Genomic DNA, 25,764 nt, shown 5'->3' with positions numbered 1-25,764 from the left:
GTAAGGATTATGTCTTATCTTTCTTTCCTTCCTGTCCACATCAATTTGTGGCACACTTCAGGGAAGCTGTGTTGAAAAATCTTCAGACTGGAATCTGAATGGAATTCAGAAAGTCTGAACTCCATTATTTACTAGCTGAGTGCCTTTGAGCAAGTCCCTTGAAAACTCTGAGCTGAGGCTTCTTGAGTTATAGGGCTCTTACTTTCTATCTATAAAATGAAAAGGTGGGAAGGAATGATCTCTGCTATCCCTTCCAGCTCATATACTCTTATGGCTTTATGCTTTTCAAATAAGTGATTTTGGGGTTGATCTCAGACAGAGGTTAACCTCTCCATGCAAATTAGCTAGAGCAAACAGATTATTCTGGGGTGTGAGCCGGAAGGCTGGAACCTTAAAGACTTTATTGTCAATATTTTGTAAAAGGTCTTAAAGTCTATGAAAAGATGCTGGTTTCTGTGATAATGCCTATTAAAAAAGATGAGCTTCAAGATCAGAACAATGGTTTGGATGCCGGTTAATAGAGTATGTCTGGGTTCCTACCTTGAAATGTGAACTTATGGCTTTTCTGGTACCCTTAGACTATACTGCTGCTTATTTTAAGAAGAGGAAAAGCACTTATGCTTGGATTACTAGCAATATCTATGCGTTAGCAGCCACAGTGCCCAATGGCAATAGCTATTTTAACCTGAAATGGGCTTGAGCCTCCCAAATGTTGGTCATTACTTCCTTGGCTGCTAAAAACTTTTCTTTCTAGAAGGGCATGAGAACAAGAAATCAGTTTTCACTAACAGTTTAGCTCTACTGGTCTTTAGAGCAAAGGCTAGCAGTCAAAAATCTTTGTTAGGGCAGTTCTCTTTAGCCTTCTTCAGGCTAATGTATTCCAAAGTTCCAGACCCTCTAAATGTCCCTTGTCATTCCTTCCCACCCCACAGAGGAAGGACCTCCTTCCCTCTCCCAAAGGAGTTCAGGGCTAAAACTGCACCCACAACTTGATAACACAACTGCTTTGACACATATCATCTCCTGGTCCACCACTGGGCATGGTCAGCAGATTTCTGTTGAGGATAGGTGACCCTTTCCTCAGTTACCAAGGGAATGGCAGAGAAAAAACAACTCTTAGTAGCTCTTGGATTGCAGAAAAATTTGTACCTCTGGCTGGTGAAAGAAAATCCTAGAGCCAGGCACTTTCATCTTGGTTTTCCCAATCCCTTACTAGATTACTTTGGCAAATTACCTCAACTCCTTGCACCTCTTCTTCCCATGCAAACCAAGCAACTGCTTTCTCTGGGCCTTGTTTTGATGTACTAATTATGAAAATGCTGGTTACCCAGCTTTTTCTATGGTATCAAAATTAATTAGAGATATCACTGTGTCACTGATGTATGGGTAATACCTATTTTGTTTACTTATTTAACCCTTTTTGCATTTTCTAAAGTGTCTAGAGGGAGCATGAATTCTTTCTACAACAAAAAGCAAATATTGTCTGATTTTTGTCTTGAAAACCTAAATAAGTACTGAAAAGTTTGCCTTAATTTTCAAGGACACCTTTCATTCCTCTAGAGTATTTGTTGGCTGTTGGGATTTTTCATCAATAAGTTGGCAGGTTAAAGGTAGTATCTTGATCATGAAACCAGGTTCCCATGAGATTAACACAAGAAGAATTAAAGAAATTCCCTTCCTAACAATATCCCTTTCTATGTAAGCACAAGGCTACAGGTAGTACTTTCACTTTCTTAGGCCATCACGATCCCACGAAATGCCCCATGATTATAGTTTCATTTCAGCCTCGACCAAGAGTAGGGTTTGCTGATAAAGCTCCGAAGATAGAATTAAGATCCACTTTCTAGGGGCGCCTGGGTGGCTCAGTGGGTTAAGCCGCTGCCTTCGGCTCAGGTCATGGTCTCAGGGTCCTGGGATCGAGTCCCGCATCGGGCTCTCTGCTCAGCAGGGAGCCTGCTTCCCTCTCTCTCTCTCTGCCTGCCTCTCCGTCTACTTGTGATCTCTCTCTGTCAAATAAATAAATAAAATCTAAAAAAAAAAAAAAAAAAAAAAAAAAAAGATCCACTTTCTATCTCTTGCAAAAAGACTTGGGCTATAGGAGCCTGAGGGAACAAAACAGTCTCTCCTCATCTCAAGGTCTTCATTATCTAAAAAGAACACCTGTATTGGATTAGATGTAAAGGAGATAAAAGACAGTAACATATGAGCTCCTGCATTCAGAAAACCTAGATTTCTCTGACAAGATATTTAACTTTAACCATTTATCAAATTATATATCAAAGAGCTGCTGGGCTGAAATCTCTTTCAATCATGTGACTTTAACCAATACTTTCAAGCAAGTAGTATTATAGGAGCACCATCTAATATAAGGAAAAATATTTTTTACTCTTATAAAAAAAATAGCTCATCAAACTTAAAAAATAATAGATGTCACTCAGACACTCTCATTTTCCCACTAATATTTTTAAATGTCATTTAAAATGCAGTTAGGTTTGCCTTATATGTTCTGATTTCTTACCTTACTAGAATTGATGGTGTGATACAAAATTATAATCAAAGCTCAAGATTAAAATTTCACTCAAGTACACAGGCAAAATGCTGTTATTTCAAGAGCTAAATTCAGCTCTAAAATCGGCAAGGCAAATAGACCTAAAGCTATTAATCCTTGGCTGACCTTGAACCCAAAAATGCAGTCAACACACTGCCAAATAAGATGGGCTGAGAGGTGCACAGGCAAATAGGATTCCTCATTTTGCTTTTGCAATTTATGTAGCATAATCGGTATACGTTATTGATCCTAAACATTTCTGAAACAGAACTTTTCTTGAATCGGAAATTTCAGTTAAAAATATTTCAATGGCAAATATTATTCACCAGATTTACATACAAACATGTTAAAGTGTTACAAGCTGAGATACTGAATAAACATATGAAGTCTCTTCCTTTAGATGAAATATAACTTTAAGGAAGGATACATTTGAGATTTGCTTGATTTTTTTTTTTTTTTTTTTGTAAAGGGGATGTGGACTAGAAGATCTGAAATTGATAGGATTGGTTGGGTTTTCTTTTGGCGGGGGTTCTTTCATAAAACTCAAGGCTAGAATTGAAACTATATTTTATTACCGATAAACTGCCAAAAATAATTTAAATGATTTTTAAACGATCCTTATGAAAATCAGGAAGGTCTCAAATTAAAATATAATGTTTACAAGACTTTTCTCAGGATTGCTAACATTCAACTTTGCCTTTAGAGAAATAAAACAAGGTTCAAATTAATGCCTGCACAATACCAACTTCCCACCATGGTAGTAGAGGTTAGAGTTGAACTGGTTTTGGATTTGAGGCCAGGCTGACTTTGCATTTAAATTCCCCAAAGCCCCAGGAATGTGTCATTTATTCTTATTTATGTGATAAGCCCCATATCAATCTCAGGACCAATATTCACAGAACTCCTTTGTGAAAGGTAAATTAGTGTGCCCATATTGTTCTATGCGCCCTTAGTATTCAAAATGTTCTGAATCCATGTAAGGACATAGCAAGGAGATGGTATCTGTGAACCAGGAGACTAGCAGGCCCCACCAGATACTGAATCAGCAGACATACTGATCTTGGACTTCCAGCCTCTAGAACTGTGAGAAATAAATATCTGTTGTTTAATTAAAAAAAGAAAAAAGGCTCTAAATGAACACATTTGCTTGGAAACCCAGTATAATCCCACTGTCCTCCCCTGTTGCAGCAACTTTCCCTACAAGAAATGGATGCTAGAAGGGATCTTAGGATTCAGTCAACCCCCTTGGAAACTTAAGTCCCAGAGTTGGGGGTGGAGGGGGCAGGAGGTGACTTGTCCAGAGTTACACAGCTGGTTTGTGGCCCTACCAGGAGCAAGATCCATGGTTCCCCCACTACCCTCCTGAGAGGCATCTCCTGGGAATTCTTATCAAACAGGGAACATTAGGTCATTGCCAAAGAGATTTCATGTACCATAAGCCATAGCCACAGTAACTTCCATACCTGGGAGCATGTAAGCACACCCTCCACTTAAGCAGATGGGTTTACTGCTGCCTCTCACTTCCTTGCTGCCCCTGCCCTTGGCCAGCTAATGTTCCATTTCTACCAGGGTTCAGTTAAGGAAAGAATGAGTAGCAGTTCTACAATTCAGGGCATTTTACGGCTTATTAGGTCAGGTTTTCTTACCCCAGTGAAGAAACAGATTCAGAAAGGTTAAGAAACGTGCCCAAAGTCACACAGCTAGTAGGTAATAGAATTGAAGCATGAGCCCACAATAAGAAACTAATGGGGATCTGGGACACCTGGGTGGCTCAGTGCGTTAAGCCTTGACCTTCGGCTCAGGTCATGATCTCAGGGTCCTGGGATCGAGCCCCACATCGAGCTCTCTGCTCAGCAGGGAGACTGCTTCCCCCTCTCTCTCTGCCTGCCTCTCCCCCTACTTGTGGTCTCTATGTGTCAAGTAAATGAATAAAATCTTAAAAAAAAAAAAAAAAGAAAAAAAGAAACCAATGGGGAGGGGGTAGAGATTTTCTCCTCTATAATAGAACTGTAGAAATGGAAAGGAAGCAAATCAAATAAAATATCTGAATGCTCCAACATAGGCTTACCCCTTTATTTGCAAGCTGTCTCTGGATTCTGTCCTCTCACAGGCTGATGTCACCATGCAAACCAGGATGCCCTTGGGAATGTCATACATTCCTACCAGGGAGTCATTTCCTTTAACCTTCTAAAACTAAACAAGGTGTGGAAAAAACCTGGGACGTAACAGAACACTACAAATACTAGTCTCCCCACACCCCACCTGCTCCTCCTCACCCCCACCCCTTTCCTGAGGCTGAATACCTTCCTCCCTTTGTTTTCTCAGTGACCATCAGGCAAAAGACCAAATGCAAGGTTTGGCCTAGGCATGAATTCCCTTTCATGGGACTGAGCCCCTGGGCCCTGGGGAGGGCAGTGGAGGCCCTGATGGGAGGGTAGCCACCAGGTAATTTGGGACTCAGAGCTCTGGAAGAGCCAAGGCCAGGTCTGACATTCCTTCAGCAAGTACTTCTGCCCCTGTGGGAACAGTTTGGCCCTTCTCACCTTCCCAGGGAGGGGTGGGAGGACAGCCTTGAAAGCTCCAATTGTTCACAGAGGCCTTATTTTGGTACTACTTGCTCATCACTGAGTGTGGGATGGTGGGAGGAGAGGAGATAAGAGGCCTCTGCTCTGGCCCTCACATGCTTCTGCACATCTGGGAGCTGAAGCCTCAGACGGAGTTCTATATTTAGACCCACTGAGGAGGGTGACAACATGTCACCACCACCTCCAGGGCCAGCCCCCCACCTCTGCACTAACATATGACACATGACTTAACTTCCCTGCAGAGCTCCAGCTGAGAGGGGACCTCTTGCTGAAGCTGAGGTTAAAGGCTGGGGCTGCACTCAATCATTTTACCCTTACCCTGGGCCCTTCACCCACCAGAGCCCCAAGTACCTGGATTGTGCTTCAGAGCCCTTCAAGGCAGAACCACTGTGGGAATGCAGGTAGGGTCAGCCCAGAACAAGAAGGAAAGGAATCCCACTGTTTCTTAGAAGCTGACATAAGAGTCTGGAGGAAATCAGGGAAGACAAATGGCTACAGAATCTCAGGAATGAATGTCTTAGGGGAAGACACATAAGTCTTCCAGTCAGTGATTTGGGTGCTAAACACCTCACTTGAATCTCCTGAGCAAACAAGGCCTGCATTTCTTTCAGAGATATGACTGGCACATGGGATCCCAACAATCCCCAGTCATTTAAAAAAAAGTCAGGTAAAAATGGACTCTGATGTTCTCACCATTTATGCCACGTCTCCCATACTGAGAGCTTGGAGAGATCCTGCCTTCATCATTAGAGGAACACCAGAGCCATGGGATATGTGAGCTAGAAGAGATTTTTCTCCCTAAAACCTATAAATCTTCTCTGAGAAATAGAAGAGAGCTTGGAGGCAGAAACTACCCAAGCCAATCTCTTCTTACAGATGAGAGACCAAGTTAGGGAGGGCCAGGTTGCAGACAATATACACCACCATTTTTAAAAATATACACCACCATTTTTAAAAATATACACCATCATTTTTTTAAAAGATTTTATTTATTTATTTCACAGAGAGAGATCACAAGTAGGCAGAGAGGCAGGCAGAGAGAGAGAGAGAGAGAGAGAGAGGAGGAAGCAGGCTCTCCGCTGAGCAGAGAGCCCGATGCGGGACCCGATCCCAGGACCCTGAGATCATGACCTGAGCTGAAGGCAGCGGCTTAACCCACTGAGCCACCCAGGCGCCCCTACACCACCATTTTTTTAAAGAAAAACCATTTACTATGCCAGGGACTACACAAAACATGTTCAGTGCATCATTTAATTTTGTCCTTTGAAGCTGTTCTTTTTTTTTTTTTTTCCTTCTCATTTTACCTCTTTAACTTCTCCCCACCTTACTAATCACAAATATTCAGGAACTTGCCTAAGTTCCACGGTTAGGTGGGTAAGCAGGATCTACAATTTGCTCCCAGGTCTGACTCCAAAATGTATGCTCTTAACTTTTCTCCCCAAACTGAAGCCATATTAAAATAACTGAGCCACAATCACTTTCTAAAAATGAGTGGCAGGGCTAAAACTAAAATCCAAATCTCCTAAATTCTCTTCTGAAGAACTTCGTCATTTTATTTTTTCAGATCCTTCCCTTGGGGATTAATCACATTGGCTTCTAGCATCATGTTGAATTATTACATTTTCCTCAACATATTAGGAAGGATCATTCTTATCTAAAATAATTATAAAACTGAAAATGTTTAAATCTTATCTGGTATGCTGGTGGTCACAAACCGTTTGCGCTAGTATGGTAGTTAAGGACTCTGGAGCTAAATAGCTGGGTTCAAATCCTGGTGACATCATAATACCTTGTCCAAGGACAAGAAGAGTCTTTCTGTGACGTACTTAATCCAAACCACTGGCCTAGTAACAGCACTGAATTTATGGAGTTATTGTGAGGATTATAAAAGAATTCATTCATATAAAGCCAAAAAAATTCATATTAGTGCCAAAAAAATGTCTGCACCCCTATGTTTACTGCAGCATTATTTACAATAGCCAAGATACAAAGCAATACAAGCATCCATCAATAGGTGAATGGATAAAGAAGAATGTGGTCTTTATATACAATGGAATATCACATAGCCATAAAAAAGAACAAGGGATTGTGACAACACAGATGGACCTACGGGGCATTATGCTAAGAGAGAGAAAGACAAATACCATATGATTTCACTTACAAGTGGAATCTAAAACACAAAACAAAAGAACAAACAAAGCAGAAAGAAAACCATAAATACAGACAACAAACTGGTGGTTGCCAGAGGAGAGAGGGATGGGGTGATGAGCAGAATAGGTAAAGGGGAATGGGAGGTACAGGCTTCCCAGTTATGGAATGAATAAGTCATGGGGATGAAAGGTACAGCACAGGGAATATACAGTCAATGGTATTTTAATAGCATTTTATAGTGACAGACGATATCTACACTTATGGTGAGGATAGCATAACAGAGTTGTTGAATTACTATATTGTACTCCTGAAATTAAAGTAACATTGTGTGTCAACTACACTTCAATAAAAAAAATAAGTAAATAATAAAAAATCATTTTCTAACAAAAATAAAAAATAATGCACTTAGTACCTGGTACATAGTAAGCACTCAATAAATGCTAACTCTTATTTGAGGACCAAATCCATTAACTAGAGCTTAGGAAGTGAAATGGTAATAACGACAATACTATTTCAGTTCTGTAGTCGTTTTATGGTTTTCTGAGCCCTTCAACACAAAATATCTCATTTGTCATCTCTAGTCCTGGCAGTACTAAAGGAAATAGCATTATCGTATCATTTAGCTAGGAAAAGCATAATTAATGAAGGCAAGAGTGGTACAAAAAGCCTGTGATATTTCTGCATTGGTGTCAGCTTGTTGTTATGGCAACCATCCCCTGTCAAGACCCTTTTTCAGGCAGAGACCCAGTTTTGGAGCCGTCACAGCACATCTGTTTCTCTGCTCAGCTGATTAGCTCTTGTTTGCAACAACGAGCAGATGGAAGCAAAAACAAAAAAAATTTTTTTTCTAAAATGAAGCAAATGTTTACTTTATCCACAAGTCCGCTTTCTAATACAGAAACAGACCTTTAGTTGTTTTAGGAAGATGCAAGTAAACTGGATCCTTAATATATGGGCTACTTCTCTCATTGGTGGGACTGTAAAGTGTAGTCAACTATAAATTACTGGTGATAGGTCCTTCATGTATGTATGTCTTTTAAAACGATGGTCTCATGCTCCAGTTTCAGAATACTCTTCCACTACATCTCTGTGCATCTTTGTTCTATGAGCTATCTCAGCACACATTTTCCACACTGAACACGCTTTGTGAATACACTAAAGTGAAAGAGTACAGGGCTAGTGGGTTGGGAAACTTGAATCCTGGGACAAAGACTGCTCTGAACTGGCACAGAGAATAGCCTCTCCCTGTCTCAGTTTCTTCATCTGTCAAATGGGACTTGCATTCCATGCTCTCTGTAAGGCCAAACAGTTCAGGACTTACTAGGTATGTGGATTTGGGCATGACTTCTTTGAGCCTCATGTTCCTCAGTGGTAAAATGGAGAAAATAACATCTACTAGAGAGAGCTGTTGGAGAGATATCATGTATTAAGCATCCCTAAGCTAGTTCCTGATACATTAATGCACCCTCAGCAAGTGAAAGTCCCCTTCCCATCATACATTGCTTAGCAGGTACAATATTCAAACTATCTGACACCCAGCTGGCTCATGGCACTGGAGCTGGTCCTTGAGGTCCCTTACTTGACAGATACTACCTACAGTGGCTGAACCATTAGAAGATCTGGGGTGTCCAAAGGAAAGAGACAGGCACCTCTGGTGGCCAAGGAGAATTCAAGGGGCTCTGGATGCCAGCCATTTACCATCCAGAATGGAAGTATTTCAATAATTTACCAATCAGCATGGCCACACACATGCATATCAGTTAACACTAAGGCATTATTCTAACGTAGTCTACAAATGTCCCCAATAATAATGATACTTTGATCCTTTTTCTTGAGTTTCAGTCATTTACAAACATTCAGTTTAATTCTTTGCTACATGTGACAGTGGGAAGGGAAGATGAAGGATCGATTTCCCCAACCCCCACCATCACCGTCAATATCCATAAAGTAGGCTTATATCCCATTTTGCTATAGACCAGGATATTATGAGGCATGAATGTGATGCAAAGACTAGCAGAGCAATACCAATACTGACAGTGGACATGGGTTGTATTGGAAATCTTCTAGTTCAGTGGGTCACAAAATATAGATCCTAGTCACCACTACTGACCTACCCCTACCACTCAGTATCCCTGGGCACTTAGCCTGCCAGAGTCTCATATTCCTTATCTATAAAGTCACATACTCGTGTCTAACTGGCAACCTCACAGATAGTTGTGAGCACTTAAAAAATAATATTTGTAAAAGTTATACGCAAATGTGAGATATTATTATGCCTTTTATTATAAGAAATTGGCTGTCAGTATCAGATAAAGGGCTACTATCTAAAATCTATAAAATCTATAAAGAACTTACCAAACTCAACACCCAAAGAACAAATAATCCAATCAAGAAATGGGCAGAGGACATGAACAGACATTTCTGCAAAGAAGACATCCAGATGGCCAAGAGAAACACATAAAAAAGTGTTCCATATCACTCGGCATCAGGGAAATACAAATCAAAACCACAATGAGATACCACCTCACACCAGTCAGAATGGCTAAAATGAACAAGTCAGGAAATGACAGATGCTGGCGAGGATGCGGAGAAAGGGGAACCCTCCTACACTGTTGGTGGGAATGCAAGCTGGTGCAACCACTCTGGAAAACAGCATGGAGGTTCCTCAAAAAGTTGAAAATAGAGCTACGACCCAGCAATCGCACTACTGGGTATTTACCCTAAAGATACAAATGTAGTGATCTGAAGGGGCACGTGCACCTGAATGTTTATAGCAGCAGTGTCCACAATAGCCAAACTATGGAAAGAACCTAGATGTCCATCAACAGATGAATAGATAAAGAAGATGTAGCCTATATATATACAATGGAATAATATGCAGCTATCAAAAAATGAAATCTTGCCATTTGCAATGACATGGATGTAACTAGAGAATATTATGCTAAGCTAAATAAGTCAATCAGAGAAAGAAAATTATCATATGATCTCTCTGATATGAGGAATTTGAGAGGCAGGGCGGGGGTTCGTGGGAGAAAGGAAGGGAAAAACATGAAACAAGATGGGAGTGGGGAGGGAGGCAAAGCATAAGAGACTCTTAATCTCAGGAAACAAACTGTTGTTGGGGGTGCGGGGGGAGAAATAGTGTGGCTGGGTTATGGACATTGGGGAGGGTATGTACTATGGTGAGTGCTGTGAATTGTGTAAGACTGAGGATTCACAGACCTGTACCCCTGAAGCAAATAATACATTATATGTTAATAAAATTTTAAAAAATGAAATTGGCTCTCAGGAGACAGTAGTGGAGAAAAGAGACAATAAACATGGCTAATAGGAATATATATAAATATCTAAGACATGGGCTAAAGTAAGAGGCAGGAGACCAGAGCTCAACGTAAACAGAGGGTTGAAGGAGGTAACCTGCGTCAAATACCTTAGGAGATAATTAAAAATGCTTGGCTAGAGGGGCGCCTGGGTGGCTCAGTGGGTTAAGCCGCTGCCTTCGGCTCGGGTCATGATCTCAGGGTCCTGGGATCAAGCCCCACATCGGGCTCTCTGCTCAGCAGGGAGCCTGCTTCCTCCTCTCTCTGCCTGCCTCTCTGCCTGCTTGTGATCTCTCTCGGTCAAATAAATAAATAAAAAATCTTAAAAAAAAAAATGCTTGGCTAGAGATCAGGTAGGACAGAACAAAATTCTGAAGGTGCTGGGTACCCAGGTAGGAAGGCAATCTGCTATGCTTAGTACATCCAGAAAGAACTGCATTTGCCTTAAACACTGAGGCTGTGAGAGAATGGTGTGTGTGTTAGCACGAGTGTGTGTGTATAGACAGTCAAAGCTGGGCTCTCTAAGCTAGCTCCTCTAACACGCAGACCTGTAAATTCCAAATGACTGTCTGATTACCTTGGAAACTTGAATTATTTACTACAGAGGAGGGGTGTTAAGTATTTAGAGGGTTGTTATGGGTTGAGTTGTATCCTCCAAAAAAAAAAAAAAATGTTGAAGTGCTAACCCCCAGAACCTCAGAATGAAAACTTATTTGGAAATAGGGTTACTACGGATATAATTAGTTGAGTTAAGGTCATACTGGAGCATGGTGGGTGCCTAATCCAATATGATGGACGTCCTTATGAGAAGACAGCCCTGTTAAGGCAGAGGCACAGAGGGAGAGTGCATATACTGGAGCTGTGCAGCCACAGGTCAAAGACCACCAGCAAACCAGCAAAAGCTAAGAAGAAGAGAGAAAGGATCTTGGAGGCTTCAGAGGCAGCACAGCCCTGCTGATGCCCTGATTTTGGACTTTCAGCTTCCAGAACTGGTAGATAATAAATTTCTCTTGTTTTAAGCCACAGAGTTTGTACTATTTTTGCTATGGCAGCCCTAAAAAATGAATATAGAGCTGACAGAGTTGGACCTCCAGGACAGAAGAGAACCTTCTTTACCTTCTTCAACACAAGATCAGCCTCATGGAAGTAAAGGAGGGTATCTGTTTGTACCAAGGGCACTTTAACTGGTGGCTACTGGAATGCTGGAGCCACTACTGCCTAGACAAGGTTGTCCCCAAGTCAGTTTCTAACTACAAAGACGTGCAGGTTGCAGTGGGCAGTCTGGATTTTTGATGGCTTCACTTAGCTGCTGAATCAACAAACTCTGCAACTACCTACTTCTGTTCTTACACAAGAAACTAAATTTCCTATTGGTTAATTCATTTTGCTCAGGGTAATCTGTTAAATACATAGTTTCTATTTGAATGTTTTCTTTCCTTCTTATCTTCCCTGACATAGTATGAAGTACTAGCACACGAAGGACACCCCTAGAATTTTTCTTATTCTATATTGCTGAGTTGATACTGCTTTTACCCAGTATTTTTCAACTTTAGTCATATCCAGATGAGGCAGAGAGAGGGAATAAATGGAGAATGCTGATAATCTGCGAGTCAATGCCTGCCGCAGCCTTGAGCTGCCCCAGTGAACTGTACGTTCGGACTGCTCATCAACATTTGATTGTGCTATGGTCACATTCCATTAGCTACCTGGTTTGTAGTATAGCCTATTTGAACTAAATATTGAAGTTACTCAAGCTGGTGAAATAAAAATGGAAATAAAATTGGGAAAAGAATAATTGGGTCCCATTTCTTAAAAATAAATGGTTCAAGGATCTTTCAGTAGCATTTTCAAAGTAAAAGCACTGGTCACCTGTAATTTCATCCCACTGGTATTGGCACTGCATGCATTGTTGTCATGTTTAATCTGAGCACCACTTATTCACACTAGAGAAGTGAATGCATATTAAGATCAATATACTATGCAGGCTGTCATATGAAGACAATGTTCATTTGAACCTCTGCTGATTATACTTTCAAGAACTGCTCTTGACCCAAAGCTTTGCTCACCAGGGAGGGTATAAATGTTTGTGGAACCCACCTGACAAATGGAAGATTGTTCCTGTGGACATTTTTATGGAGAGTTATGAAGCAAAAAGCAGCTTTGTTGGAAAGAGTAATTCTCCATTTAGAAAATAAAAACATGAGGATTGTGCAGGCTTAAGTTTCAAGAACCATAGCCTGGGACTGACAGCATACCCCGGCAGAAGCAGGCATCCTGAGAGAATCTTTGAGGCAGGCAGGAGCCATCAGGCACTTGCTGCTGAAAGGCACCGTCAAGGTCTCCATGCAGCCATCTGCCTACTCCTCAACTTAACCACTCCAGCAGGTAGGATGCCATGCTGGCTTTTCCCTGCTGAAAACACAACCAGTTCCAGACAATCTGGACAACAGAAGCTCGCCACAGATCACTATACTGTCCCTTCTATAAACATTCCCAAATATTTTATTCAACCTGGATGAAACTGAAAAGTCACAAACACCTCATGAGAAATGTAGAAAGTCAAGGGCAGGCTTCTCGTATTTACATTTTGTGATTCTGGAAACACTAGCTTGCTGTGGGTTAAAACAAAAACATCATCTTCTGTGTTATGTCACCCTAAATATGAGCTGAGTGGCCTCCGTTATGCTTTAATAACAGATCAATCAAAATCTACAGAAAAATTTGTTGATACCAGTAGTTGTAAAGCCTCCTCAAACTATCCTCCAAATTCATCTTCTCCTCTGGATTCTTTTTTAACCAATATATTCATTTATTCAAGAGATGCTCACCGAGCACCTAGTGTATCAAGCACTATGTTGAGAGGTGGACATCGCAGAACCCTGCCAACAATTATAACAGGATGATCACGGTGTGCTAATGGGGGCTCTAAAGGCTGCAACAGAAACAGTGATAGGAGCCTCAGTGTCAGCCAGGGATTAAGGAAGGTTTTATATAAGGACAGAGGCATTTGTCCTAACACTTATAAAGAGGAATGCTTCATAGTTCTGAGGGTTACTCCAGAAGATATAACAATGCATGGAAGGGTTTAAAGGAATGCTATATCAACATGGATTTTGGGTGAACTTATTCACTACTCTTGAGGCTTAAGAACAAGTAAATTAGGAATCAGTAACCTGAGAAGAGGGTAGATAGGTAGATACAAGTTAGAATACAAAAGGCTTTGTTCACCATCTAAAGGAGTTTTGATTCTGTCCTACAGTGTTTCTCAAAGGGGGGGGTCACAAGGTCCCTATGAAAATTTTTATGTTTTTGTTGCAATGATAATTTTATTAGTAATAAAATGGCAGGAACAGTGATAAAAACATATTCCAAATCATCTGGATGACCATTTGCCTCACAATTTCAGTGCCCCTGTTTATGTTTATTATTAAGTTGGCATAAGCCAACAGAAATGTACCAGTCTGAGACCAAAAGAGATGCTGTTTGAACAAAGATCACCCTAGCTGAAATTGAGCAAAGTGGTGGGAGAACTGGGTCACTACATGGTATATAGTAGTAAGTAGGACAAGATAACTGAAAATAATGTATGCTGTCATGCTCTGAAACATATTCATACATCACAGGACAACTAAGTTTCATAAAATAGTGTCATTTGGCTCATTAAATTAAAGTTGTTTATTTGAATGATACTGGCTTTGTAGCTTTTTCATAACACATTTTTCCCCTTTTAGTTTTATAGTTCTATAAACATAAGGCACAAGAAGTTTATATCTAGTTTTATGTTTTTGAAATCCTATTTAAGAAACATTTAAGATTTAAGTAAACACTGAAATCTACAGGGTTTTTCTTTTTCTCCAAAAGAAGGCTGTCCATTACCCAAGTATGAAAAAGGACTATAGACAACGGTGAGCCACTGAAAAACTTTGAGCACATTGGTGTGAACCGATTACGGTGGTAGGAGACCACCTGTGCAGTCACATAGAGGAAGAACGGCCATGGGGACAGAATGGAGATAGAAAGACCTTTAAGGAGAAGATGCCTGAGTACTGTTATTAAAAGCTCCCATTTGCTTAATCCCAGAGACCTGCTCAGGGCAGAGGCCTCAGGACTATGGAATTAAATGCTGACAGTGCAAGCAAAGCTGTGTCGGTGTTTCAGGGTAGGCCTTATCTCGATGGAAAATTCCCCAAACTTCTCCATGATTCATCTCACGGAGGAGGGCTCTGTGATGATGCCAGAACTAAATTAGGACCAAATCCCAGGTTTTACTAGAGAGCCAAAAAAGCACACAAGAGAAATTGCTATCGACATCATAACAAAAAACAACCAGGACCTCTGCATATAGTGCTATAGTCCAGTTGGAGCTGAAATCTTTCTCTTTACCAAGCCATGTGTCACTGGGGCTGCACCTATCAGGGAAGGTGACTTGCTAATTTATACAAGGCTGGGTAAACTTGCTAAGGCATGACCCGTGGAGAGAGCTGCATATTCTGGGAGAACACCTTTTTCTAATTGCATGAAGGTAACGTATAAGCTAGCTAAGACTTAATCCTGCTTTTCTCAGATTATGTGCCATCATTATCACTCCCCAAACCAGAATTTACAGTTCCAAAAAGTTGGGGAAGCATATGATTTTCTCATGAAAAGGCATAGTACCAACATACTTAAGAAACAGATAAATGTCTTCTGCTTACCTCGGGAGCCATCCAGAATGGGGTGCCAACAGATGTGTTTCTCCGTAGACGTGTACTGGTGAGTTGAGCTGAGACACCTATAAGAAAAGAATACCGTAATTCAGCAGTAAACACAAGGTTGTGCTAGATCAGAGATTGGCAAACTTTTTCCATGAAGGGTCAGATAGTCAATAGGCTCTGAGAGCCATATGGTCTCTACCATAACTACTCAGCTCTGCCACTGAAGAGCAAAAAGCACAGCCATGGACAACACAGAAACAAGAGTGTTGCTGTGTTTCCATAAAAATTTATTTATGGGTACATATAATTTTCACAGGTCATAAAATATTCTTTTGATTTTTTTCCCCCAATCATTTAAAAATGCAGAAACCACTCTTTTTTCACAGGTCACATAATAGGAAGCAGATCAGGTTCAGCTGACACACTGTAGTTTGCCGATCACTGTGTAGGAGCATTTATTTACCACTATTATCTAAACCACTAGACTATTTTTTCCCTAATGAACATTTCTATCCATATTACTACAAAATTAGAATCAAAAGAAAATACCAAGGGGCACCTGGGTGGCACAGCTGGTTAAGCATTTAACTCTTGGTTTTGGCTCAGCTCATGATCTCAGGGTCGTGAGATGGAGCCCTGCGTCCGGCTCCAAGCCCAGTGCGGAGTCCACTTGAGATTCTCTCTCTCGGCCCCTCTGTCCCTCCCACTTATGCACTCTCTCTCTCTCTCTAATAATAAATATTTAAATAAGTCTTTAAAAAAGAAAAGAAAGAAAATATCAAGAACTAAACCCGAAATGTCTTCCTATTATATTTCCAAAATATTTCAGGTGATTTCTTTCTTAAAATGGTGCTTCATTTCATGGAGGAAGAAAATCATCATGTATTATTTATAATAGAGCATCAGTGTGTAGACATAAAAAGCTTCTAATCCCTTATCTTACCTAGAATCCCAGAAACCTGGCAAGAAAAGTGTTTGTCAAGTGTAAAAAAAAAGTAGACTAAAAATATTATTATCTAGGGCTCAGTGTTGAGGATCTGAATTTTAATGTAATTCCAGTGTATTTTATCTATCTTAGTCTTCAGACAGCTCTCTTCTTTACACAACAAGTGAATAAAGTCGAAGTAAATATGTATCAGATGAGGAGTCAGAAGACTTGTTTTCCATCCCAATTATGCCTTTTCCTAATTGTATGACCTAAAGTAAACCCCCTCACTCTGAGCCTGTTTTCTTATCCTCAAGTTGGAGATAATGATACCTGGCACACCTAACACAAAGAGTTCTTCTTAAAGATCAAATAAGTAAACAAATGTGAAATAGTAAAATATTTTAAATATTAAAAATAGTAAAATATTTTAAAATATAAAATAGTAAAAAATAGTAAAATAGTAAAATATTTTACAAATAGTAAAATAGTAAAATATTTTACAAATATAAGGTGTTCTTTTTTACCAAGCAGCAATCTAAGGCAGCCCTTAACAGAATGACAAGCATTGCCACTAACACTATTGAGGATGAGAACTTAGAAACCTGAATCAGGCACAGATTTGCCAAGGACCCATGGGTTATTTTGGTGGATCATTGCTGGACACTTACATTCTCTTTATTGGAAATCCAAAGAGCGCTCTCTAAACTCTATTGACCATGGATAATTTGTAATTTTGCCAAATTCTCTACTGTAATTTTGGTTAAAAAAAAAAAACTTTACTTTTCTGTTTTTAATTTCTAGAAATTTCTTTTGCAGCAACTGGATGTTTAGGAACCTTCTACTGGCAAGATTAGGAGACTTACTCCAAATCACAAAGCCAGTGAGTAGATAAATCAGCATTAATCCCCATCATCATCCTTCTAGGCTATTTCCCTCACAATACATTGACTGCCTTTGGGACCATGTGTAAAATACAGATCTGATGTTATCCACAGCATATTCATAGGGTTACACCATTCCTTATATAGAAGGAGGAGTGTAAGGGGTGCCTGGGTGGCTCAGTGGGCTAAGCCTCTGCCTTCCGCTCAGGTCATGATCTCAGGGTCCTGGGATTAAGCCCTGCATCTAGCTCTCTGCTCAGCAGGAAACCTGCTTCCCCCTCTCTCTCTGCCTGCCTCTCTGCCTACTTGTGATCTCTCTCTCTGCCAAATAAATAAATAAAATCTTTTTAAAAAGAAGGAGGAAGAGCATAAGACTTGAACAAAGTATCCCTCTGCTATTTTTTCTTTGCTTGCTCTTAAATAAACCAGTACTCAAAGTAACTTCATTTATTTTTGAGTAATTTCTTCTGAGCAAATCATTCACTAATACATTTTAACACTGAATTCTTTCTTAACAACAAAACAATGAATATTCAAAATCATCAATCTTTTCTCCTACCATGTTAATGTTTATAAAGAACATTTTAAAAAGTGCTTCTGTAAATATTTTTTCATTATTTGTAACAATCATACTGAAGTACTAACTGGTGTTGAACACATTTAGAAGATTAAAGCATTCAATATGCTTAAAAAGGAAAACCAAATGGTTTGCTGGTTTGTGACTATCAATACATGAATGAATATTGCAAGAAGACATTTAATAGGTCTCTGGCCTTACGTGATATTGCTCTGCTTTCCTCTCACACTTCCATTTCTTATTAATGTTTCTAGTTCAACCAGCCTCACATGTAGCAGCAATAATCACAATTTAAAGGGATGTTAGCTGCTAGACCCAAAGGACTATTTTACCTTCTGCTCACTGGGAATAAGTATGCCTGAGGCTAGAAAAAGTCATTTGAAAGACCAAACTGCTTTCTCTTTTCATATGCAAAAGAAGAAATGACGAAATGTAAATTATAGACAACAGCCCTGGGACAAGAAATTCTTCCCAGAAAACCAAGTTTTTCCATCAAATTCTTCTTTTGAAACACTTTTATTTTCTATCTTTAATAAAATTGCTTCTAAAGCTGAAAATAGATGAACAAACAGCATCTCCTAGGGTGATCCATCTGGTAAAACCCCCATTCTCCAGTCTGTGTCTGACTGGAAAAGTCCCTCAGCCTATGGGATAGCAGAGAGGCCCCAGTCTTCTGAGACTGCAATAAATTGTTGCCTTGGGCTAAACTGCACACATCAAGAAAACTAACGACAAGCAGTCATTACCAAAGTCAACGAGCTTAACTCCTCCTTCTGTTGTCAGAAGAATGTTATTCCCCTTGACATCACGGTGGATGATTTGGTTATTGTGCAAATGCTGAAGGCCCTACGTGGTGTCCCACCACCACAAAAAAAAAACAGGAAAGACAAAGGGGAAATGTGAATGGTTATTTTAAAACAATTACCCTGCCTTTAAAAATCCCATCAATGTCCACATTTGGCTGCACCGCCTTGCTGTTATACACCTTGCATATCATAGGGCCATTTCCACTTGTTAATACACGATAGTGACCCAACTGATCACAAACTGCCCCCTCAGATGTGATCCCCAGTCTGATGGATGGTCTTACCAGGAGGGCCCCATATAAGATGTATGAGATCATTGCTTCATCCAACCGCTTGCCACGCCTGAGCAGACCTTTGACCAGCTCCGTGACTGAGCCCCCTGTACACAACTGCAGGAGGAGGTGCCGAGGAGAGAGAAACAGCGGGAGAACACATACAAAAGAAAAAGAAAAAGATGTTAAGAAGAAAAGCCGATTATTGACCTGACATTGTAAATTTATAGATCACAAAACTCCAGGTCAGAATAATTAAACTTCAAATCCACATTATGCGGTCAAACCTAAGGTATGTGTGTGTATTTATTCAGGGTGATGATTTAAAAGTGAAAGTACCTGTCCAAAAAGTTGATTGTCAAATGAAATATAAAAGCACAAATTACTTAGACATTTGAAAGAGAAAGCGCATGAGTAATCATGGTGAGTTACTGGATATTTTTCATTTTACATGAATATTGTCTATTTAAACACACGCACACACGCACATGCATTTTAAGGATAAGAGAAGACCAAAAGAGGCAAAGATGGATGCCATTGACACTTGGGAGGAAATAAATTTCATTTCAACCCTTCCTGTCTCCAGGGCCAGCACTACAGGCGCCAGAAGCCCTGCATGTCGAATTTATGGGGTGTAGTTGCCTCATCTGTGCGTTTACTCTTCTTATATTCAACCATGAGCATTCAGCAACTTTATGCTCTTCTTTTCTGTAATGAAAAACACTGCAAAAGTGTATCTTGCATATTTGCTCTATATTGTTATACATTATATATTGTTACATATTATATATTGTTATATATTATATGTTACGGAGATTTGAGAGTATATGAACCAGGCAAACTATACCTTAGTGGAAACTTGAGTGTTTTCAAGGATAATTTTTACTAACTGTAGAAGTCAATATGCAGGTTTGGACTTGCTACATGCTGTTTTAAAGGTTCTTAATTGGTCTGAGCAGGACATTTAAAAACCTAAAATTGTAGCCAGAATGTTATATATGCATCTTATATTTTTTTCTGAGAAAATTCAGAGCTTTCTTCAGATTCTCAGAGCCATTCCCTCTCTTATGAGGTTAAGACCCCACTCTAGACCTAGGTTTCCTCCTGGCAATTTGTCAGCAATTTGGGAAAGAGTTAACTAGTGACATGGCAGGCTCCCTGGGATGTGGCTGCTTGAATTAATTGGCCTTTCATATACAAGGAAATATGAGGGAAGGAACACAGATTAGCACCTTTCCTAAAAGAAGACAACTCTTTGTCAACGTAATACATCTATTTCACTCTAATTATGAATATTTGTAATGTTTTAACAAAGGGTGAGTTGATGTTTTTATTTGATGTGTATTATTCCCTGTTACATACATGGCAGACACCTTGCATACACATTAACAATCAAAATAACCTGGAACTGAGTCTGCCCATTTTTTTACCATTTAAATCGCTCAAAAGTAATAATATGTGACTAAAAATCTAATACAGAATTAGCAATCTTTAAAACTATGATAAAATTACTATCAAGAATGATTTAGGAGGGACCCTAAAAGCGGTGAAATTCATTGAAGGCTATGATGGTCCCATCAGTTTGCAATTATAAGGTCCTTTGAATCTATTCTCTACCAATGTCAGTTATAACTTGTAATTCAACACCCGTCACTCTGAAGGCCCTAATGCTGTGAGTCCCAGGATCCTGTCTTCCAAAAGATTCCACATTCTTTTGATTATGACTATGTTTTGCATGACCCTGAAAGGGCAAATAACATTTAATACTCAATCTAATATCCTCTTGGGCCATGAATGCATTTTCAGTGCCATGATCTGTATTAAAAGCTAAGCTTTCAACAGACCAAAAAAATTGTCCAGAAATCTCCGAACTAGATTCTATATTTCAAGGAACAAATACTGGAGAAGTGACAAGTCAAATGATGATCATAACATGACAGAAGGTAAGTTCTCAAGAAAAAGAAAAACCCTTCTGGAGCTGGTGATATAGAGTTTGGAGAGCTTGAGAGAACAAGATTGGAGTGACAGTGTTTCCTCTTGAGGGGTTCTAAATAAGGACACAGTTCTCACAGAAACTTCAATTTCCTAGGACCCTCTTTTCTCTTGTAAATTTAAGGGGAGACCTCCTCATAGGACCCTCATGCCTAAGAAGAGGTGTCCGTGTTAAATGGAAATGGTAGTAGGGCAGGGTGAGGCTGACCAAGGCTGGGATTTAACAGTTCCCTATAGCTCATTCATGACTTACAGAAGATTCAGAACTTTATCGTCCATTTGAGGACAGGGACAAGACTAGAGTTTGAATGACAAGGACAAAGAGAGTGAGGACCTCATGATAAAAAGGAGTATCAGGGACCAAGGACATGGGCAGACACCAAAGCCAGATAGTACAGGGACTTAGGTTCACACACAATTCAAGGCCCTGTCCTCACTGCTATAGCTTTACATTAGCATCTGTTGTACACAAATCCAGATGCCATCCAGGATGAAGGGAAGAGGAAGAGGAAAGAAAAGTTTCTACAAATACTGACTCTTTACCCCCATGACTTAGCTTTGACCTGGACTGTGAAAATGGGATATAAATAGTAGAATTTGCCCCTTTCCAAAGCAGTCACTCAGTTGGACTAAGTTTAACAGAATAAATTAAGATTGGTTGTCTCCTCTAGGTGGACTAGGGGCTCAAGAACAAAGTTGAGTTCAGTTATTGAAAAGAAAGTTACCACTTTGTTCTCAATAGTTTGTGATGGTCCAGTTTATAACCCATTACTCAATACAACACAGTCCTTGACCTCAAAAAGCTCACCACCAGTAACAAACACATGAGTAATGAGGGCATGGCATAAGGAAGTAGAGGTATGCGTAAGGGAATGAGGTGGCACCAAGAGGGAATGGTGGCCTCCGCTGAGACAGGGTGAAGAGAAGAGTTTGTGAAATCTTCTTAGAGGATGCAACATTTACAATGAATTTAAAGGACAAATGAATTTAATGGATAAGAAGGGGAAGGGCATCTATGAATTCTAAATAATCAGCTACTCTTGGACAAAGAGTACCAGATTCCTAGGGCAGGGAGATGAGGAAGGAAGGTGGGGAACACAAAATGACAAGTGTGCCCTGCTAATGAGTACAGGCTTTATTACTGCACACACATCTATTATAACACCATAATATATCATAAGGTAAGAAGGGTAAACAAATCAGCAGGTTTTAGGCCAGAGGTCTCTATTCAGATTTATAGTCTAGAAAGACCTGGGCAGCAGACTGGAGAGTGGACAGAACAGGAAGACAACAGAAGCTGACACCTGCTAGGAGGTATTGAAGTAATCAAAAAAGGGAGGGTCAAAAAGTCAAGCGTCATGAAGATGAAGATTCAGGGACAGATATAGGAGGCTTCTATAAGATAGAACCTGCTATCTTATAGCAGTGAAGGAGAGAGAAGGAGAGAGAGCCTAGGGATCTTGTGAGAGTAAGGGAAAAATCAATAAAGTTCTTTGATCCTCCAAAGGCAAAGTGATAACGGAGCAGAAGGCAGGCTGAGAGCAAAGCACAAGCCAACACCCCACACCCCCACCCCTGTGGTAGATATGTGACATTCCTCAGGCACTCCTGGCTGCCCTAGAGCAAAGGAAAGAGAAAAACAAATGGTTAACTGATAGAGATCCTGGTCAAGCAGGACAGGAGTCTCCATCAGTTTGCAACTGTCTTGATGATTTACAAGGAAAAAAGCAATCTCCAGAACCTACAGACTCAATATCCTGGGGCCCTAACATTACCCTCCCCTTCATAGAGTAGAAAATCTTATATAATCAGTCACACCTCACAACCCAGTGCAGCTCTTTCTGCCCAAGGGTCCTGTCTCTGTGCTTTAATAAAACACCACCTTTTTGCACCAAAAACATCTCAAGAATTCTTTTCTTGGCCATTGGCTCTGAACCCTACCACTTCAAACCACATCAAAACAGTAATAGGAATGCAAGGCACTATAACACCTTCAAACAGAACCTCTCCTGAGCCTGACTCTGGGAAGCACATGCTTTGTTGAACTCCAAGTGCACTATTAAAATTCTACCAAGAGAAAATTTAAATTAAATGCTGGGTGATGATCCAAGCTAACTCAATCCTGGAATTTTCCCCCAAAACGTCATTTTAGTCTCCCATGCCCTACTTTAACTGTAGCCACTTTTGCAACAAACACAGTCTATTCAGCGATATTTTATATAGGTAGCCAACTTATAAACTTTCTTCATAGCCCTAGAACCTATGAAGAGATTAAGAGCAGCCATTTCTGTAGCAGGATCAAAACAGAGCTGTGGATTTAAAAACAACAAAAGGATCTTACTTGTAGGTGCCTTTTGTTCACTAAATGTCAGAATTTAAGAGCTGTGTCACTTCCTGTGAGTCACAGAAACATAAAATTAAACTGCTCACAGTCCCTTTAGGGAAGCTGTCCTGTGAAATTGAAAAGCCCCCCAGTATAATTTTAAAGGGCAGCCTGTGGGTTACAGAAAAAGGACCTTCGGTCCTCTGTACAAAAAAGGAAAGCAGGGACACACTGACAATTATCTTCCCAGTGTAAATGTTCAGTGAGATGAAATGAACATTTTAAAAGCATGACAAGAAATTACATTTAAATGCATCAAATGAACAGTCCCCTTCGAATTCTAAGAAGGCAACCAAGCCTCCTGCCCCACCCCTGAAGGTTGGCGCCTGCAGCCCTTCCATCCCACACACTCTGCCTGCCATCAGAGTCAAAAACAGAGGTGTGTCTCCATCCCTGTTTACTTCCCTACGGCCTCAGCATTCAGGAAATGTGGCAGCTGGATGCATCTAGAATTTAATGAGCATTTTGCTCCAAACCAAGAGAAATAGAAAAATCATTTATGTACCACATCTATTTTCTAAAACAGCATTGAATATTGATTCAATCACAGTATGTGCATTTGCTAAGATGGCCATAATTTCAAGCAATAAAATGTTCCTTGCTCAATAAGCCATCAACTTTCCTCCATGTTATTAAAGAATGGCCCATGCAGTACAATTACCAGAACTTTACTCTAGTCAAAGCTCCAACTTCCAAGTAGATTCTGTACTGGCATGTTAGTTTGACCCAGTCAAATTGCAGAATTAAGAGGAATTTCTTTTCAGTGTCTTTTTGTTCAGTGGATTTTATCCTTCAAGGGTGTTGGGCTCAATAGGGAGCATAAAGCAAAAGCAAAGAATCATCAAAATTACTCAGTAAGATACCTTAGTGAGTAAGGAAAGGGTTAAGGTATAGGCAGGGAGAGATAGCAGGCCCCGACTCCCCTGACACTGCTCAGGCAAGGGGCTTACATGACCAGGCTCACAGAAATCCCAAATTCGGAGAAATGCCGAGGGGTACAAAACCAGAGATAAGGGAACAAACCAGATCACCTGGCCCTGAATGTTAGCGAGTAATTTTATTTATTTATTTATTAATTATTTTTTTTTTTTTGGCAGCTACATTGTAATCACAGAAAATGACAAGGGTGTTATCAATAGTCCTTGCTCAAACTAACAGGGCACAAGAATCTCAAGGTCACAAGCTTCCTAGTTAGTTCTCAATAAAAGACTGCCACTAAAAGCCAACAGTGGCAACCCATTCGGGACTGCTCTGACTCTAGGAAGCTTTTTTTTTCTATTTCTGCTCTCACCTTCACTTAATAAACTTTCACTTTGGGGTGCCTGGGTGGCTCAGGCCATTAAGCAACTGCTTTCAGCTCAGGTCATGATCAGGTTCCTGGGATGGAGCCCAGAGTCAGGCTCCCAGCTCAGCAGGAGACTGCTTCTCCGTCTCCCTCTGCGCCCTTCCCCCTCATGCTCTTTCTCATGGTCATTTACTCTTTCTCTCTCAAATTAAAAATAAATAAGTAAATAAACTTTCACTTCACCTCACCCTTTTGTATCCACAAGATTCATTCTTTGACTCCATAAGGCAAGAACCCTGCAGCCCTGTGACATTAGGAAGCACTGTGCTGGTGCTGTCCTCCTCTCAATAAGGCCAGAACAACAGATTTTTTCCTGCACACAGTTGGGACAGATTGTATTTATTTTGCTGATACCAGGTGAAGTCAATGGCTTGCACTAGAACAATGAAAACTGTGTCACTTGCAACCCTAGAGTTCCAGTCAGAGTGGGGAGGTAGGTGGGCCCTGAGATTCCCACCTCCCATCTCATCTTTCTCCAGGGCACTTGCTTATTGGGTGGGGGAGGTCAGAGTCCGTCCCACTCCTCAGCTTCTCTCTCTTGCTTTTGCTGAAGACACACAATACACGTACATAGGCTGTAACACTACTGCATTTCAAAGTTCCTCCCTTCTCCACTCCCAAGGGTCCTATAGCTTCCTCCACCCCCCAGAAACCCAGTTACTCTCCTTCTAGAGTCCTGCAAGAGGCCGCCATCTGAAGCAGTGCTTGCTAACCATCTCTGGCCAACCAAAATGTATTTGTCCTATGTTCCAAACTCTCAGAGCCCTGCTACAACCCTGATTTGTTAACGTGATAAACTTGGTTCATGTCACTGTATCAGCGGGTGAAATGGTTTAAAGTATGACACTTGCAGTGAAAATCAGTCCACACCAGACTTCCTAGGGCCTTAAAGAAAAGCAAAAACTTTTCTTTAAGCAAAAGTAAAAAAGCAAAAAACAAAGATGTCTCCCCTCACTTCAGCCTAGCTTAGTTAACTTATATACAGATCTCTGATAGAAAAAAACAGATTTTTTTAAAAAGCTAATTCTTTTTATCAGGTTTTATAAATATTTCACTTTACAGATTCACTTATGTTCTCTAAACTTCAAACCGTTTAAGATGAACATGTGATTCATGCTAAAATTAATAGTTCCTATCTGCCAAACATTTTACACTAAAAGGCAAAAAGAGAAAATGTAGTTTATACTTTAGCACCACACTAGGTATTTTTTCTAAGTATTATGTTTTTCTTAAAGGTCTAAATTCTTATATTTCATTTAAGTGAAAGATAATAGGACTTACA

At 40.2% G+C, this 25,764-nt stretch overlaps 1 protein-coding gene across 1 annotated transcript in view; it reads right to left on the bottom strand.

The window, feature by feature from the left end:
- The window catches only part of LOC125095117 (myosin-IIIb-like), a 52,078-nt gene that overhangs the window by 5,229 nt on the left and 21,085 nt on the right, over positions 1–25,764 (bottom strand). Inside the window, exons 4-6 of the mRNA XM_047721107.1 lie at positions 18,775–18,879; positions 18,431–18,530; positions 15,299–15,375 (exon numbers count right to left, since the gene is read on the bottom strand). Of these exons, the coding sequence (XP_047577063.1) occupies positions 15,299–15,375; positions 18,431–18,530; positions 18,775–18,879 (282 nt within the window). The remainder of the gene's footprint in view (positions 1–15,298; positions 15,376–18,430; positions 18,531–18,774; positions 18,880–25,764) is intronic.

Source organism: Lutra lutra, chromosome 3 (assembly GCF_902655055.1).
Source record: "Lutra lutra chromosome 3, mLutLut1.2, whole genome shotgun sequence".
Classification (NCBI taxonomy): domain Eukaryota; kingdom Metazoa; phylum Chordata; class Mammalia; order Carnivora; family Mustelidae; genus Lutra; species Lutra lutra.
This window is presented reverse-complemented; position numbering and strand designations above follow the sequence as displayed.